Source organism: Theropithecus gelada, chromosome 20 (assembly GCF_003255815.1).
Source record: "Theropithecus gelada isolate Dixy chromosome 20, Tgel_1.0, whole genome shotgun sequence".
Lineage (NCBI taxonomy): Eukaryota > Metazoa > Chordata > Mammalia > Primates > Cercopithecidae > Theropithecus > Theropithecus gelada.
Genome location: NC_037688.1, coordinates 52,031,554 through 52,047,155, shown reverse-complemented (window position 1 = coordinate 52,047,155; position 15,602 = coordinate 52,031,554). Strand labels below are relative to the sequence as shown.

The 15,602-nt window shown below is 64.2% G+C and overlaps 1 protein-coding gene and 1 long non-coding RNA gene across 2 annotated transcripts in view; one reads left to right on the top strand and one right to left on the bottom strand.

Annotated features, from left to right (window-relative positions):
* Nucleotides 1-1,282, bottom strand: part of LOC112614554 — a 3,584-nt gene extending 2,302 nt beyond the window's left edge. Inside the window, exon 1 of the long non-coding RNA XR_003117097.1 lies at nucleotides 1,020-1,282. This is a non-coding gene — a long non-coding RNA (uncharacterized LOC112614554). The remainder of the gene's footprint in view (nucleotides 1-1,019) is intronic.
* A 2,379-nt stretch (nucleotides 1,283-3,661) lies between these two features.
* SOX8 (SRY-box 8) lies at nucleotides 3,662-8,846 on the top strand. Its single transcript, XM_025370614.1, has 3 exons — nucleotides 3,662-4,227; nucleotides 5,594-5,826; nucleotides 6,570-8,846. Exons 1-3 carry the CDS (start codon nucleotides 3,806-3,808, stop codon nucleotides 7,253-7,255), a joined length of 1,341 nt encoding a protein of 446 aa, XP_025226399.1. The 5' UTR covers nucleotides 3,662-3,805; the 3' UTR covers nucleotides 7,256-8,846.
* Nucleotides 8,847-15,602: the final 6,756 nt, after the last annotated feature.

The following is a 15,602-nucleotide window of genomic DNA, read 5'->3' as shown; positions in this document are numbered from 1 at the left end:
ATACACACACACCCTGCACACACACACCACACACATCATACACTCACACCACACACACACCACATACCACACACCATACACACACACCCTTCACACATACACCACACATATCACACACATGCACATCACATATACCACACACTCCATACACACATCATACACATGCACACCACACACACAGCATACACCATATACACACCATATGCACACCCCACACACACATATCATATACACCACACACATCATACACATGCACACCACACAGCACACACCATACACGCCACACATACTATACACGCACCCATACATATATCCCATACACATACCACACATGCCGTACACACACACCACACACATATAACCTCACACATACACCAAACACACATACACATGAACACATGCGCCTCCGGGGTCGCCATTCCTAGGAGCCACGGATGGGGTGGGGTCATCTCTTGTCTGGAAGTGTCCCCCGGGCTGTCCCTGCCCCATCTCGTGGGCAGTAGAGCCTGCCCACCCACATTCTTCTCTGCAGCTGCCCTTGGCGCCCTGGCCAGGGCATATGGAGCTACAAATGTCGTCTACACCAGCTCTCCATGCCCGGCACTCATGACCAGGGGACAGCCCTGGTCCAGATTCCCCCCGTCAGGTCCTCCCCCTGAAACTGCAAGGGCCACTAGCAGGTGGTGAGGTCAGGGTGGGCGGGGCCATGCAGGCAGGGCAGAGCCAGCCCCAGCTGAAGGGCTGGGGCAGGGATGGGAGACAGGGGAGGAGGGGGTACAGGTCCCCCCGGATTAGGACATGGGCCCATCAGGTGGGGTCAGAGGTGGCTCTGATGGCTGCCCCTCCACCTCTGGGTCCCTCTCTTATCATCAGACACTCTGTTCTAGCTTCCCCAGGGAACACGCTGGCCTCTCCCTGCAGGTCAGAAGCTTCAGGGCTCAGCTTAAATGACACCAAAGATGCTTTACCAGACCATCCTTCCTGAAGTCCCCGCCTCTGAGAGGTGCTTTTGGGGCTACCTGCTGCCCGCCTCCCTCCACAAGGCCAGCGTCTGCGGGACAGGGGCTGTGAGGGTGGTCCGGCTCTGTCCTGTGTGGGAAAGTGCCTGGTACACAGCAAGTGCTTACTTAATACCTGGCGACACTCAAACCACTTGACACCTCCCTCTCTGAAAGCCCCGTACTGGCATCCAGTCAGGCCTAGTGGCTCACACCTGCGGAGGACAAGGGCATTTTCCTGGGGACTTCAAAGTAGACCAGAGACAATTCTGGAAGGGAAGCTTCTGGGCGCCACCCTGTATGGGGACCCTCACCCGCATATACTGCCGGGAGTGCAGCAACACATCCTCAGCTGGCTGGCCTAGGTCCCCCCCTCCCACCACAGCGACTCCCCACCTCCCCACCCCTCCCATGGCAGCCTGCATGCCTGGCACCTCGCCTGGTGGTCACTACAACCTGGGGAAAGGAGCAGGTGCTGGTGGAACCCAGGGCAGGGGCTCGGTTGCACAGACCACCGTGCCCCTGAATCAGGCCCTGGACGCCCCCCCACCTCAGTCTCCCTTCCTCCAGGGGCGCTGGAGTCCCCCACCTCTGTCCCAGGGACTTGAAGCCTCAGTGGTGGGTGGCGAGCCAGGAACAGGCCGCCCTGCCTGCTCGCAGACCTAATGCAACTTTGCTTTTCTTTGGCAAAGAGGAGCTCTCCAGGGAGGTCCTCACCCGGATAGCACTGTGAGCCCGAGTGGACGGTGTCTGCTTTCCCAGGGGCAGGGGGTGGAAGGTGGCACAGTTTGGGCTGGGCCTCCCACCCTCACTGCCTCCACTTAAACCTCACTTCTGCCTGCCTGCATCCCAGGCCTAACAGATGAGTTCCGTGAGCGCCCCAGGCGATTCTCTGAGGGCCACGGAAGGATGCGCGACCCCGAGCGGAGGGCAGGGCCTCCAGAGGGAAGGTGCACTGCAGACAGAGGTGTGGGTCCTCCCAGGCAGGTGCCAGAGCCAAGCGAGACGGTGGGGCGGAGAAGAGTGGGCAGGCCAGGCTGGCAGCCAGCTTCCCACCTACGATGCGTGGAGCCTCCCAGCGCGCAGTCCGCCTCCCCAAAGCTGCTTCCTCTGACCTGGTCAAGGGGGGCTGCAGACATGTGACCCCCCTCCCGGCAGGTGGCACGGCCCTTGCTCTTCAGGCCGGAGGTCAACGCTTCCTCCAAAGGCCTGGCCCCCTCGGCTCCGGGCCTGGCTCCGGTTGTTCCCAATGCAAAGCAACAGCGGCCCCGGGGTCTGCGGACCGGGGAGCACCAGCTCTCGGCCAGGCCAGGGTCGGGGTAGGAGGCGAGTCCTGCGCCGTCGGTGGCGGCCCCAGGTGGGTGCGGTGCGCGGGCATGAAGCGGCAGCACGACCCCCGACTTCGCATCTGGACTCTTCTGGTAACGGACCCGCTCCTTCTGCCGGCCGGGCCGGGGAGACCGCGTGGCTCAGGGGCTGCGGCGGCCACCGGCCCGGGCGTGGGCGCTTTAGGGGCACCGGCGCGGTCGGTCACCCGGGTTTCGCGGGCCGCAAGCTCGGAGACGCGCGTGTTCCGCGTTGGCTGCCTGACCCGAAATGGCGCAGCCTCCTCATCTCCAGCGCGCTGGTCGAAAGGATCCGAGCCACCCTCGGGGACGGCCGGGCCGAGGCCACTAGCGGGGGCGGCCCTGGGCGGGGACCCGGAGCCGCGGCTGGGCGCTCGCCTCGGAGGGCAATGTCCCCTCTGCGACCCCGCGGCCCCCACCAGGGCAGCACACCCCGCCCTCTCCCGCCTCCGCAGGCGCCCAGGGCCCAGAGGCTCGGAGCTGCCTCCGCCTCTGCCGGACCACCCAGGGCCGCCCCGCCGGAGAGGCCTCCCCGCCCCCGAGCCCTGGGTCACGCCCGGAAGGCCCGGGGCCCCCGCGTCCGGCCACGCCATCCGCCCGGCGGCCCCAGGGACTCAGCGCCGGGTTCCGCGCAGGCCCCGCCCAGCACTCCCGCCCCTCCAACGGCCCGGCCCCCGGGACCGCGCCCCCGCCCGCGCTCTCCACGCTCGCACCCGTATGGGGAGGGCGGCCCGGGGTCCCCCAGCTCCAAGCCGCGGCCCCTCGGCGCGCGTTACCTGGACGTGCGCTGCCCGCAGACTCTGGACGAGCTGGGCCTGGGCGTTGCGCGGCGGAACCGACCCTGTCCTGGACCGCAGGCAGCAGCTGACCCCGCGCCACCGGTCTGCGGGCGAGACCTCGGGTGCGAGACGGGCTGAGTGTGTGTGTGTGTGTGTGTGTGTCGCGGGAGGGGCCTGATGACCCGCTTCCTAGCTGAGCCTCGGGACAGGAGGCGGATTCCTAGGAGCCGCGCGGCGCCCGCAGAGGAGAGGGAGCGCCGGAGAACCCACCCCCGGCCTCCCTGCCCCGCTTCCCTTCCCGGGGCTCCGGAGAGGGGAGCTCCAGGCGTGGGGCGTCGGGCCCACGTGGTGCGGCGCCGGGCGGGGCGGGCGGGGGCGCGGCGAGAGCGGCGGAGCTTTCTTTATGGGTGGGGGGCGGGGGCGGCCGGGCTCCGCCTCCGGGGGACCGGGGCGCGCTCCGCCAATGGGCAGCCGGGCGCGGGGCGGGGCCGCGGGGCCGCCGCTTAAAGAAACTTGTTGCGGGTCCCGGAGCGGGAACCGAGCCTCGGCGGCGGCGGCGGCAGCAGGGGCGAGGGTCGGGGCTACCGCGCGGCGACCTCGGGTCCCGGAGCGGCCGCAGGGCAGCCCCGGGCGCCGGCCCCGGTGCGCGTCTCCGGTGCGCGCCCCTCCGCGCGCGGCCCCGATGCTGGACATGAGCGAAGCCCGCTCCCAGCCGCCCTGCAGCCCGTCCGGCACCGCCAGCTCCATGTCGCACGTGGAGGACTCGGACTCGGACGCACCACCATCTCCCGCCGGCTCCGAGGGCCTGGGCCGCGCGGGGGGCGCGGTGGGGGGTGCCCGGGGCGACGCGGCAGAGGCGGCGGACGAGCGCTTCCCGGCCTGCATCCGCGACGCCGTGTCGCAGGTGCTCAAGGGCTACGACTGGAGCCTGGTGCCCATGCCGGTGCGCGGCGGCGGTGGCGGCGCGCTCAAAGCCAAGCCGCACGTGAAGCGGCCCATGAACGCTTTCATGGTGTGGGCGCAGGCGGCGCGCCGCAAGCTGGCCGACCAGTACCCGCACCTGCACAACGCGGAGCTCAGCAAGACGCTGGGCAAGCTGTGGCGGTGAGTACCTGCGCCCCGGGGGCGGGGTTCGGGACCCTGGCGGCCCCTGGTCTCGGACTGTTGAGCGGGGGCTGGAGGTGGCGGCCACACGCAGGCTGCGGGCTCTGCACCCGGGGCGGGTGTCAGGGCGGATCCCCGTGGAAAAACACTCTCTGGCCAGCCGGGGTCCAGCGCCAGGTATGGGAGTCGGGGTCCGCGGAGGGCAGCGCCTGGGGTATCCACCCTCGTGGCGGGTGCGCTCTGGAGCCAGTTCTCCTGGCGGGGAACACCCTGAGGAGGGCCATGGCTGGCACCCCGAGGTACCCTCCAGCTGCTGCCTGTGGCCCCAGCCCCGGGAGGCCCACCCGGCACGAGCGCAAGCTGCATGCGGCTCTCTGGAGGTGTGCCCGCCTTAGAAAGGGCTCAGCTCCTCTGGCTCCTGGACCACCCATGGGGAGGGAGTGGGGCAGGCGTGTGGGTGGGCATCAGGTTTGCCTGCGAGTACCCTCCCTGCAGCTTCTCCCTCTCCTGGCCACTCTCTGTCGGAAGCAAGGAGGGCAGGAGTGGAGATGATGGGATGCGGTCTGTGCACGCCTTGGAGTGGTGGAGCCGGTCAGTTTTCCAGAAATTAGGACTGCAGTGTGAAGAACTTGTTGCTCAGGACAGGCAGCCCTCACCAAGTGTTGAGTTTAAAATGGTTCTCTTGGTTGGGGGCTCTGGTTCCTGTATCCTGCCCCTCCCTTGGAAGATGGGAACTTGGAGCTTGCGTATCTGCACCTCCTGCCTTCTGTCTGTATCTAGGGCGCAGCCATGGGGCGCTGTAGACTGCAGACCCCTGCTCCCCCAAGTCCTGCCGCACAGGCGGTTGGAGGTGAGCCTCGAAAGAGTCCCAGGGAATGTGTCCTGAGGCTCAGTGAGGACGGGCGCCTGGGCCCTGCCAGGGCTTCTGGGTGTCTGGGAATGGAGGGACAGCAGCCCAGCTGCCCGCTGGAGGCCGGCACTGTTCCCGGGAAGCCTCGCTTTTGTCCACCGCCGGCTGGGTCCTGCCCGCCTCCCCCGCCTCCCTTAGAAAGCCCCAGAGGGAGGGAACAGCCGGCCCGGAATAGGGGGAAGTAGAAGGAGGAAGGATGGGAGGTGTGGGCCTTGTTCTTTGGCTGTCATAAGCATACCAACCTCCCCAAACAGGCGCCGCGGGCTCCCGCCAGCCAGTTCTCCCAGAGGGGCTTGCTCCCTGGTGCCACGGGAGGCCCCAGAGCCTGCGGCAGGCGGGTTTCCGTGGTCAGAGCCTCCCGGCCGTGGCCTCTGCTGCCGGTCCCCCCATGGTGTGTGCCCATGCCGAGGGCACAGTGGGCGCCCTGGCCATCCCTGCCTCTGCCCTGTGCTGCAGCTTGCTGAGCGAGAGCGAGAAGCGGCCCTTCGTGGAGGAGGCAGAGCGGCTTCGCGTGCAGCACAAGAAGGACCACCCGGACTACAAGTACCAGCCACGGCGCAGGAAGAGCACGAAGGCCGGCCAGAGCGACTCGGACTCCGGGGCTGAGCTGGGACCCCACCCTGGCGGCGGTGCTGTGTACAAGGCCGAAGCAGGGCTTGGAGATGCGCACCACCACGGTGACCACACAGGTGGGCTCCAGACCCCCGGCGTATCTGAGGGTCCCTGGTGCGGGAGGCAACCGTGGGGTTTCTGGCTGAGATGGGTGCACGATGGTGGAGGGGGGCAGGCGCCCTCGAGAGAACCAGGCCTTCCCCGGGTCCCCTGAAAAAGCTCCCAAGGCCCTGGCCACCTCTGTTTTTGGTGTGCAAGGGACCTGCTTAGCCGCCTCGAGTGCTGAGGGGCTGACAGCTTCGCTTGGCAGGGACCCCGGGACGTGGTGTTTTGCAGCAGGACTCAGTCGAATGTGGGCTCCTCTTCCCACACCGAGCCGCTGCCCACACAGCGCTCAGCAGCCCCGGCTTCAGGGCCAGACTGACAGGGTGGAGTCCTGCCGGGGCCTCGGTCAGGCTGGCTGACGCCCGCCAGCCTCAGAGTGCTTGGCTGGCCCGGGGAGGAACAGGGTCTGTGTGGTCCCCCAGCGCCCTGTAAACGCCAGCTCTGGCCAGGCCGAGCCTGTCGGCTTCTTCCCCCTACCTTGGTCTCTGGGAGGGGCCTCAGGTCTTCCCATAGCACAGCACTTCATGGAATTTTCTCGGCCGAGGAGTGAGGTCTAGGTCTGACTTTGCTGGAATTTCTGGGAAATGTAAAGAAACAAAAAGCCGTTGATCCCCCCTGGCAGTTAGCGCGGGTGTCCCTCCCCTTCCAGCCTGGCCGGCCCCACCCGCCCCACAGAAGGGGCATTCATCCCTGAAGCCTGCTCTCCTGTCCCCAGGGCAGACCCACGGGCCGCCCACCCCACCCACCACCCCCAAGACGGAGTTGCAGCAGGCGGGCGCCAAGCCGGAGCTGAAGCTGGAAGGACGCCGGCCGGCGGACAGCGGGCGCCAGAACATCGACTTCAGCAACGTGGACATCTCGGAGCTCAGCAGCGAGGTCATGGGCACCATGGACGCCTTCGACGTCCACGAGTTCGACCAGTACCTGCCCCTGGGCGGCCCCGCCCCACCCGAGCCCGGCCAGGCCTACGGGGGCGCGTACTTCCACGCCGGGGCGTCCCCCGTGTGGGCCCACAAGGGTGCCCCATCAGCCTCCGCGTCGCCCACCGAGACGGGTCCCCCGCGGCCACACATCAAGACGGAGCAGCCGAGCCCCGGCCACTACGGCGACCAGCCCCGAGGCTCGCCCGACTACGGTTCCTGCAGCGGCCAGGCCAGCGCTGCCCCGGCCGCCCCCGCCGGCCCCTTCACCAGCGCACAGGGCGACTACGGCGACCTGCAGGCCTCCAGCTACTACGGAGCCTATCCCGGCTACGCGCCCGGCCTCTACCAGTACCCCTGCTTCCACTCACCGCGCCGGCCCTATGCCTCGCCCCTGCTCAACAGCCTGGCCCTGCCGCCCTCCCACAGCCCCACCAGTCACTGGGACCAGCCGGTGTACACCACCCTGACCAGGCCCTGAGGGCCCGGCTGCAGGGAGGGACTCGCCGGCATTGGGGGGCAGCCTTGTCCCGGCCTGGCAGGGACGGCCTCCCAGTGTGCGTGGCCAGGGCAGGCGGGCCGCGGTGGCTGAGCTCCGTCAAGTGCCTGCTGAAGTCTGCAGGGAAATGTGCTTGCCTCCCGTGGCCCTCAGCCTCCAGATGGCCACACCTCCGCCAACGGACGAGCTCTCTCCCTTCTCTCTTTCTTTTTGAGGTGGCGGGATGATTTCACAAAGAAGGGCCGCCGTTTGGTGCCTCTTCTGTGAGGACTGGCGGCAACAGCACCTTCGGTTTGCATCTCGGTAGAGGAGAAACGGCAGCGCAGCCCAAGGACCAAAGGAGGGGGTGGCAGGGGCCTTGCGGGGCGCTCTGAGGTCCAGGCTGGCCTCGGTGCTGAGAACCCCTGCACGCACGGCCTCATTCCCTCGACGACGGCTGCACGGGCTGTCCGGGATCCAGGGTGTCCGTCTGCAGACCCTCTGGGACACGTCTGCTCCAGCATCTCCACGACCCGCCTGTCAGATCTGAGGCGTCTCCTTGCTGGCAGAGTGCGCCCACGCAAGGTCTGGCTGGGATTAACACGTCTCTCTTTTATTTTTATGTTTTTGATAATTTTTATTTTTGAAGCTTAAATGTGTTTCTTTTGAAAGCTGTTAAAGATGTATTTATGTTCTGTATTATTTTATCTTTAATTAATTAGGTAATTTGGGCAAAGAGTAGAATTTAAGAGAAAACAGAAGCTGGGAGGCTTCCCTGGAGGGCAGGCAGGAGGTGGCGTTGCAGCTGTTGGCCGGCATCACGTTGCTTAGCTTCTCGGAGGCCGCCCTGGAAGGCCCGGAGGTCCCAAGGTCCCTGGGAGGACTGGGCCCCTCATGCCTCCAGCTTGGCAGCTGAAAACCGAGGGAGGAGAAGGGACTTGCCTTGTGGCATCTCTGATCAGGTTGGGGTGCCCAGCACCCAGTATCAGTTTGGGGTTTAAGAAGCAGGACTCTGTCCCTGCCCATGACTATGCCACGTGGTAGGGCACATAGGACACAGGAATTCCTGGGTCCCTGCCCACGACTGTGCCACGTGCTAGGACACAGGACACAGGAATTCCTGGGAAGTGGTAGCTTCAGAAGTGATCTTGGCTCGCAGGCACCAATGCCACGTACCAAGCTGTGAAACTAAACCTTCTCCACTAAACGTCGTTAGGGCCTTAGTTCTAGACGAATAATATCTGATTTACCTGCACTGCTCCCCGTGTGCCGAGCACAGAGCATACGATAGCGCCTACTTCACGCAAACTTGTGCCTTTAAACTTTGTAAATTTAAATACACCCGAGAAGTTGCTTCTTTTTACTTTTTCTACTTTTCCTACCTTTTTGTAGAAAAAAAAAAATAATGTCTCTGCTTCTATTTCTCTGGGAGTGGGGGCAGGGAGCCGCCGCAGACCTGTTTTATGCAGCGTCTCCCTCGGCACCGCGTTCGGAGGACGCACCCTCACTCGCCTGCTGCCTTCACTCCTTTCTGACCAACGCTAACTTTTGTACAGATCGATTTGATAAAATTAAACAAAGTGCTTTTTATGGACGTGGGCTGCAATTTGTGTGTCGCTTTGTGTGAGCCTGGGGCTCCCGGGGCAAAGGTGTCCAGCAGAGGCAGGATCAGGCCGTGCCACCCGTTCACACGGCTGCTGGCCTCACCCCAGTGCCCTCCACGCCGGGCGGCAAGGAGGGCAGCCGCAAGCCCACCCGGACCCCGAGCGGCAGGGGCAGCCTGTCGTGCCACAAAGCGTCAACAGGCTTCAGTCGGAATGGAAACACCTGTGTCCTTCGTGGATCCCGTCGCGGCCTCTGGGAAGTGAACTCCTCATCGTCTTTCCTGGAGGGCCTCCTTGGTAGGCAAAACGGGTCCAGATGGGCCCGATTCGGGGCTGTGTTTTTCCTCCCAGGCGAATCCCAGAGCTGGTTTCTGGGTGGCTGTGCAACGCCGGGAAGCCGACGGCATCTTTCGGGCCTTGGCAGGGAGCCAGGCTGGGAGCGGATGAAAGCAGCCCCTGCAGGAGCTGGCAGAGCTGTCTGGTTGGAGGAAAGTTTCTAGGGAGAAAATGGCTGTGGGAGTGACAGCCAGTGAGGGGCAGCCTGTCCCTTTGCCAGGCCTCCCGGGCACCCGAGGCTGGTGTGGGGGCGTCTCAGGGCTGGGGCCTGCCCCCGGAGTGCAGAGACCCGGCTTCTCAAGGCATCTCGGTCACAGGAACCCAAATTCGAGGATGCACTGCTCACAGGAACCCGGATTCGAGAGGCAGCTGCATCTACGATTTTAACAGAGTGGCCTGGGTAGGGGGCCGCCCAACCCGTTTCCTCGCCCGCCTGGCCGCCCTGCCCCTCACCCCACAGTGGGGATCCCATTCCAGGACCTGCCAAGAGCAGTGGGGGAGGGGCTGTCCGGATTTATGACGGTGCCTGGGGGGTGGGGTGTGCCAAGCCCTGCAGGCGAGGAGGAGGCTGGGAGAGGGGTGCCGAGAGCCAGGTTCACAGACACCCATGGCCTCCGCAGAACCGGCCCAGCCCATCCTGTGTCCAGCCAAGGGCTGTCCAGGCCCACATGTCCCTCAAAGCTCACACATTGACACACCACCTGGGGAGAACCCAGCGTCCGGCTAGCCGGCAAAGCCAGCTCTGTCCCTGGGCTGCCCTGGGACGCGCTTTGGGGCTTGCCAGGTTCCCAGGGGCTGGGAGGCCCTGCCAGTTTTGTGTGAACTTGGCAGGGCTGCTGCAAGTTAACTCCTGGGGGCCCAGGCCCTGTGTCTCACTGGCGTGTGCCCTGGGGGAGGAAAACCTCACGTCCTTGTCCTGGGTCCCGGGTGTGTTCCTGTGGGTTTTCCAGTATCTTGAGTTTCGTGAAGGTCGGGGAGTGCTACCCTGTCCTGGCGTGTCCACACCCTGCCCAGCTAAGGGGCGCACGACACCTCCTCCCCCTGCACAGCCCCGCCCTTTGTCCCTGCCCCTCCCATCCCTCCTCTCCGTGGGTCCCCGTCTGGCAGGGCTTATGGCTTCCGCCTTCGGCACTGGACGCTGGCCCTGGGAGTCTCCAGGTGCTGGTCCCCCTCCCCCCGTGCTGCAGGGAAGAGGCGGCCGGAGTGGGTGCCCCGGGGGTCAGGCCACTCTGCCCTGGTCTCTGGCTGGTGGGGGTTTTGCTGGAGACGAGTCCTCCAAGAACGCCAGGCTGACGACGTTGTTTCCAAGCTGGCACCGTCCCAAGCCCGAGCTTCCCTGCGCCCGGTCCTCCCAAGAGTGCTGTGTCCCAGGGCAGGCCAGCCAGGACAGTTCCTCGTGTTCCACGTCCTCACCCTCCAGAGAGCCTTGCCTCTGATCTCAGCGGAACAGAAGGCCCTGTTCAGCCCCGAAAGGGGAAATGGTGTTGGTGATCCGCCCCGGATTCTGAGAGACTGGAAAAGCCCCTCTGGTCTTCCTGGGACGGAAGCGGCCTTAGGACCAGGTTATCGGTGTGGGTGTGAGTTCACAGCTGCGTGGCTGTTCCCTCCCAAGAGGGCCTGTGTTCTCCCAGCAGCTGCCTGGGAGGGGCCTGAGGTCCCACTTGCCCACCTCTCCTGGGCAGTGAGATTCAGGGGCCCGCTCGGTATGCTGTGCCGTTGGGCCACAGTCAGGACCATGGAATGCTGGGTGTCGTGGACCCGGGGTCCTGGCCTGCTGTCTGGACCCCAATCTTAACTCCCCAGCCCAGGACAGAGGACCTTTCTTGACCCCGTCTCTGGCTGCTCTGGACCTGCTGGGGCTGCGGCTGGAGGCTTGGGGGTCGTGCTTCCTGTGGTGACGCCATGACCACCAGACTCCAGACAAGCCCTGGACACTTGTCTCGAGTGTGGACGGCCGCTGTGTGAACGGCTGCAGGGCACATTCCACCGGGCTCACAGCAGAGCTGCGCCAGTCAGGACCCAGTCTCAGGCAGCGAAGCCAGCACTTGGTTTGAATCCCTCAGGGGCAGTGTAGACCCCAGGTGGAGGTGGGTGGCCCCCCAGCGACTCAGGCAAAGAAGCACCCCTGAGGAAAAGAGACGCAGCTCAGCGCTGCCCCCAAGCTTCAGCCGGGCCCTTCCTGCAGGACCCAGGGCTGCACCCAAGCCTCAGCCTGGACCTTTCCTGCAGGACTGCAGGGGCTTCAGACAGGTGACGGAAGCCAGAGGCTCAGATCGCCTGCTGCCCAGGCCCTGCCAGCGACGACACGTGCTTCTCTCTCCTGGGACCAGAGGCCCCACCCCTGCTCCTCACAGCCTGGCTCTGCCGGCCCAGTCCTGAGGCCACTGCAGACAAGGGGGCTATGGCCTCCTGATTACTCACTGGCCCTCGGCTGCCTGGGAGCTGCAGGGACCCACCTGGGCCTACCACCTGGAACCCCAATATTTCCAAGAGCTGGGGGAAGGGGAGGGGAGGGGAGGGAAGGGAAGGGGGAGCTGGCTGTCCCTCCACCTCCCATCTGGCGTTCAGAGGCGTCATCTAACGTCCCCGGCATCCCCTCTCATTCTGGTGTCCCCTGTGTTCTAGAGGAAGCATAGACTGTGTCTCCAGGATGGGCTGTGGGAGCTGTGGAGCTCCCAGGGTGGCAGGAGCCCTCCGGGGAGAGGGGTGGGCCGTCCTGGAGCAGAGCAGTGTGGGGCCAAGCCCTGTGTCTTCTGCTGCTGCTTTCCGGCTCTGGGGCAGATGGCCTCCTCCGGGGCCTGGGCTTCCTCACCGGCACGATGGGAATGACCCTGGAGCTCTGGGGAGCTTGGTGAGACCAGGGCCTTCCCCCAGCAGTGCCCCCAGGTGCCTGACGGGCCGTCGTGCTGTTGGTGAGACCAGGGCCTTCCCCCAGCAGTGCCCCCAGGTGCCTGACGGGCCGTCGTGCTCTTGGTGGTATTATGACCACCTCGGGCCACATGATGACCCTTTTGCTTATCGGCAAAATAAGGTGGGTTTGGCAGCAAGAAAAAGTGAAACTGGCGAAGGAAGTGCCGGCCTCCTCCCCAGCCTCACAGCCCCGGGACTCAGACCCAGTGGGTGCCCCTCCTGCTGCCTCCTGCTGTGTCCGGGGCATCCACACAGCAACCCCGCGGGAAGGCAGGATGGGCTGCTTGCCAGTTGACCTCCTGTGCCTCAGTTTCCCCCGTGACCCCGAGGCGATGAGAGCTCTGCTGAGCTGCCCCAGGGATTAACTGAGCTGGGCTTGGTGTGGCTGTGGCCAGCACGCTGGTCCTACCCCTCTTGTTGGTCAAATCTCAAGCTGACTTGTCCCAGGACCCTGGGTCCTGTGTGTGGCAGACGCTCCTCCCCACCCTCCCCGGCCCCCGCCTTCCCCATGGGCCCAGGGCCAGGACTGGGGGACTTGCTCCAGCAAGGGGACCGTCCGGGATTCCCAGGTCCAGGCCCACTGAGGTCTGCCACGGACAAGCATAGATGCCCAGGACCCCCTTCCTTGGCAGCGCCCGGACGGGCCCAGGCCCGGCTTCTCCCCAGGGCAGCTGGCAGCTGCATAATCCCTGCTCCCCCAGGGCCCTGGCAAAGGCCGGGCACCCAGCCCAGGAGACTCCACAAAGGGTTAAGGGGCGCGGGCGGCTGTGCCCACAGTGGGGCGGGGCAGCCGGGTTGGTGCTGGGCCAGGAGCACGGGCGAAGGCGCTGCATTTTAATGAATCATTATTGCCGGTGAGGCCTTTGTCTTTCTTTATCCGGTGCACAATAAAAGAATTAATTAGACAGAAAATGGCAGGGCAAGGAACTGACAAGTCATTACGGGCTGCTGAATGACCGATGAGATGCAGCCGGGAGGCTCTGGCCGGCTCCGGAATGATAATGGCCGCTGGGTGCTTTGTATGCACGACCAGCAGGCCTCTGTGCCGGGCCCTGTGGTGCTGCTGTTGTGGCCGGCAGACCTGTGGTCCTGCCTCTCCGAGCAGGGCAGGGAGTGGGAATGCCGGACAAAATCCAAGTATGAATTTCTGGGTCCAGACACGGCAGTGCGTGCTCAGACGTGGAGGGGAGTTGGGCAGCTGGTTCTGTCCTTTGGACCTGACTTCCCAGCGTGGGAGCAGACATGGAGGTGGGGTGTGGTGGGGGAGCTCTGCACACTGCAGGCAGCAGGGGTGTGGGGAAGAGAGGGAGAAGAGGCGAGGAGAGGGGAGGGGAGTCTCAAAGGACCTGGAGAAGCCCTCCCCGGAGCCAGGCTGGGCCAGCGTCAGCTGCTGCCACCATGGTGACTCAGACGTCATCGGGAAGAAGGGTCCCCCGAGCCCCCCCGCAGACCCGGTTCTCCCACTCAGAGGCTTCAAGCTTCTCGTGGGTCTGCAGACTTCCCCGTGATCAGGAAGCATCGAGAACAGAGCCGCCCAGCCGGGAGGGCGGAGGGAGAGGCTGGTGGAGGAACGTACCCAGGGTCCTGCTGCCTGGCTTCTGCGTGGGAGGCTCCCGTCCTGGCCCTGTGATCTGTGGCCCGGGAGCTGGATTCAGAAGCTGCCTGGAATCCCGGCTCTACAGCCGTCTGCTGCTGGAAGGAGCATTTGTTTCCTAAGCTGGGCTGTAGGGAGGGGAAAGGCCCCAGACACGTTGGAAGAGGGGCCTCTCCCACCCCAGAGGGTGATAGGGACGTCAGAGGCCTCACTGGGTATGTCGGCCTCCAGTCAACAGCCCTTCCTAGGCTGGGTGTGAAGAGCAGGTGACATTCACGCTGTGGGCTCTGCCGCGCAGCAGCCCCTAATGTGGCTGGCCTGTCCACCGGGGGCCGTGCCAACATCCTTTCCTGCAATTGGCACTGAGGTCCTGGAGAGGGACACGGGCAGCCCCGAGAGACAGATGAGAGAGCAGATCACACGCGCTATTCTCTGTTCACGGACTTGAGCCCTGGCCAGGCAGCAAGGCCATGTCCAGAAGCTGCTGGATGCGAGTCCTGGGCCTGCGCGGCTCTCATGGGGAGGGGGCTGCTATGTCCAGAGGACAGTTCTGCATGCGGGCAGGGGCCTGGGGGTCCCTGGGTAGAGGGGGCTGAGATGGGTGGGCTCCACACAGAGCAGAGGCTAGTCCTGTTTCTGGGTTCTGAGCATCCTGCGGGCACTGCTGGGCATCTGGACACCACAGGACAGTGTCACTATCGCTTCTGACACTCAGCCTCTGACAGGGCGTGCGCCTGTGAGACGAAGGTGGGCCTGGACACCCTCCGCATCACCTCCAAAGACGGGGGTCTCTGCCCTCTTCCAATTTCTGGGGTCACTGTGGTCTCCCAGGGATTTTGTTTGCTAAAGGAAGGGGTGGACAGACCGGGCGCAGTGGCTCACACCTGTAATCCTGGCACTTTGGGAGGCTGAGGCAGGTGGATCACGAGGTCAGGAGTTTGAGACCAGCCTAGCCAATAAGGTGAAACCCCGTCTCTACTAAAAATACAAAAATTAGCCGGGTGTGGTGGCAGGCGCCTGTAAGCCCAGCTACTCGGGAGGCTGAGGCAGGAGAATCACTTGAACCCGGGAGGCAGAGGTTGCAGTGAGCCAAGGTCGCACCACTGCACTCCAGCCTGGGCGACAGAGTGAGAGTCCATCTCGGAAAAAAAAAAAAAAGGACGGGGTGGACAGAGGTGATTAGAGGGCCTGGGGGACTGGCTCTAGAAACCCACGTCTTGTACCTTTTCCCCTGAGAGGAAAAAGGGTGTCAAGGAAGGGTCAAAATTCATCCTGAGGCATGGCATCCTGTGTCTAGAGGTTCAGACTGAGAAAGGAGTGAGACACTCGGCTCCCCGAAAACGCCCTGGTGTGTACGGCCGTAGACAAGCTGCTGGCCTCTCTGGCCTCAGTAGCCCATCTGCAAAATGCAGAGAATGGTGCCCAACTCCCCAGCAGCAGCGCTCAGGAACACAGGGTGCTGGTGGGTCAGGTGCTCAGCACGGGGTTTGGTTAGAAACAGCCGCTCAGCACACGTCACCTGAAGTTGTCACTGAGCCACAGGGACAGGACTCACACCTACATATGATCAGCAAAGAGTCTGTCTGCTGGACAATGGTGGCAAATACTCCATACACCTGCCCATCCACCCAACCGCGCATCCACCTACCTCCCATCCTCCACCCATCCACCCATCCACCCACTCACACATCCACACACCCATCCATCCACTCACCCATCCAATTACTGACCCATCCATCCATCCATCCACTCACCCATCCAATTACTCACCCATCCATCCATCCATCCACTCACCTATCCATTTACTCACCCATCCATCCACTCATCCACCCACTCACCCATCCATCCATCCATCCACTCACCCACCCATTTACTCACCCATCCATCCACCCATCCACCCACTCAC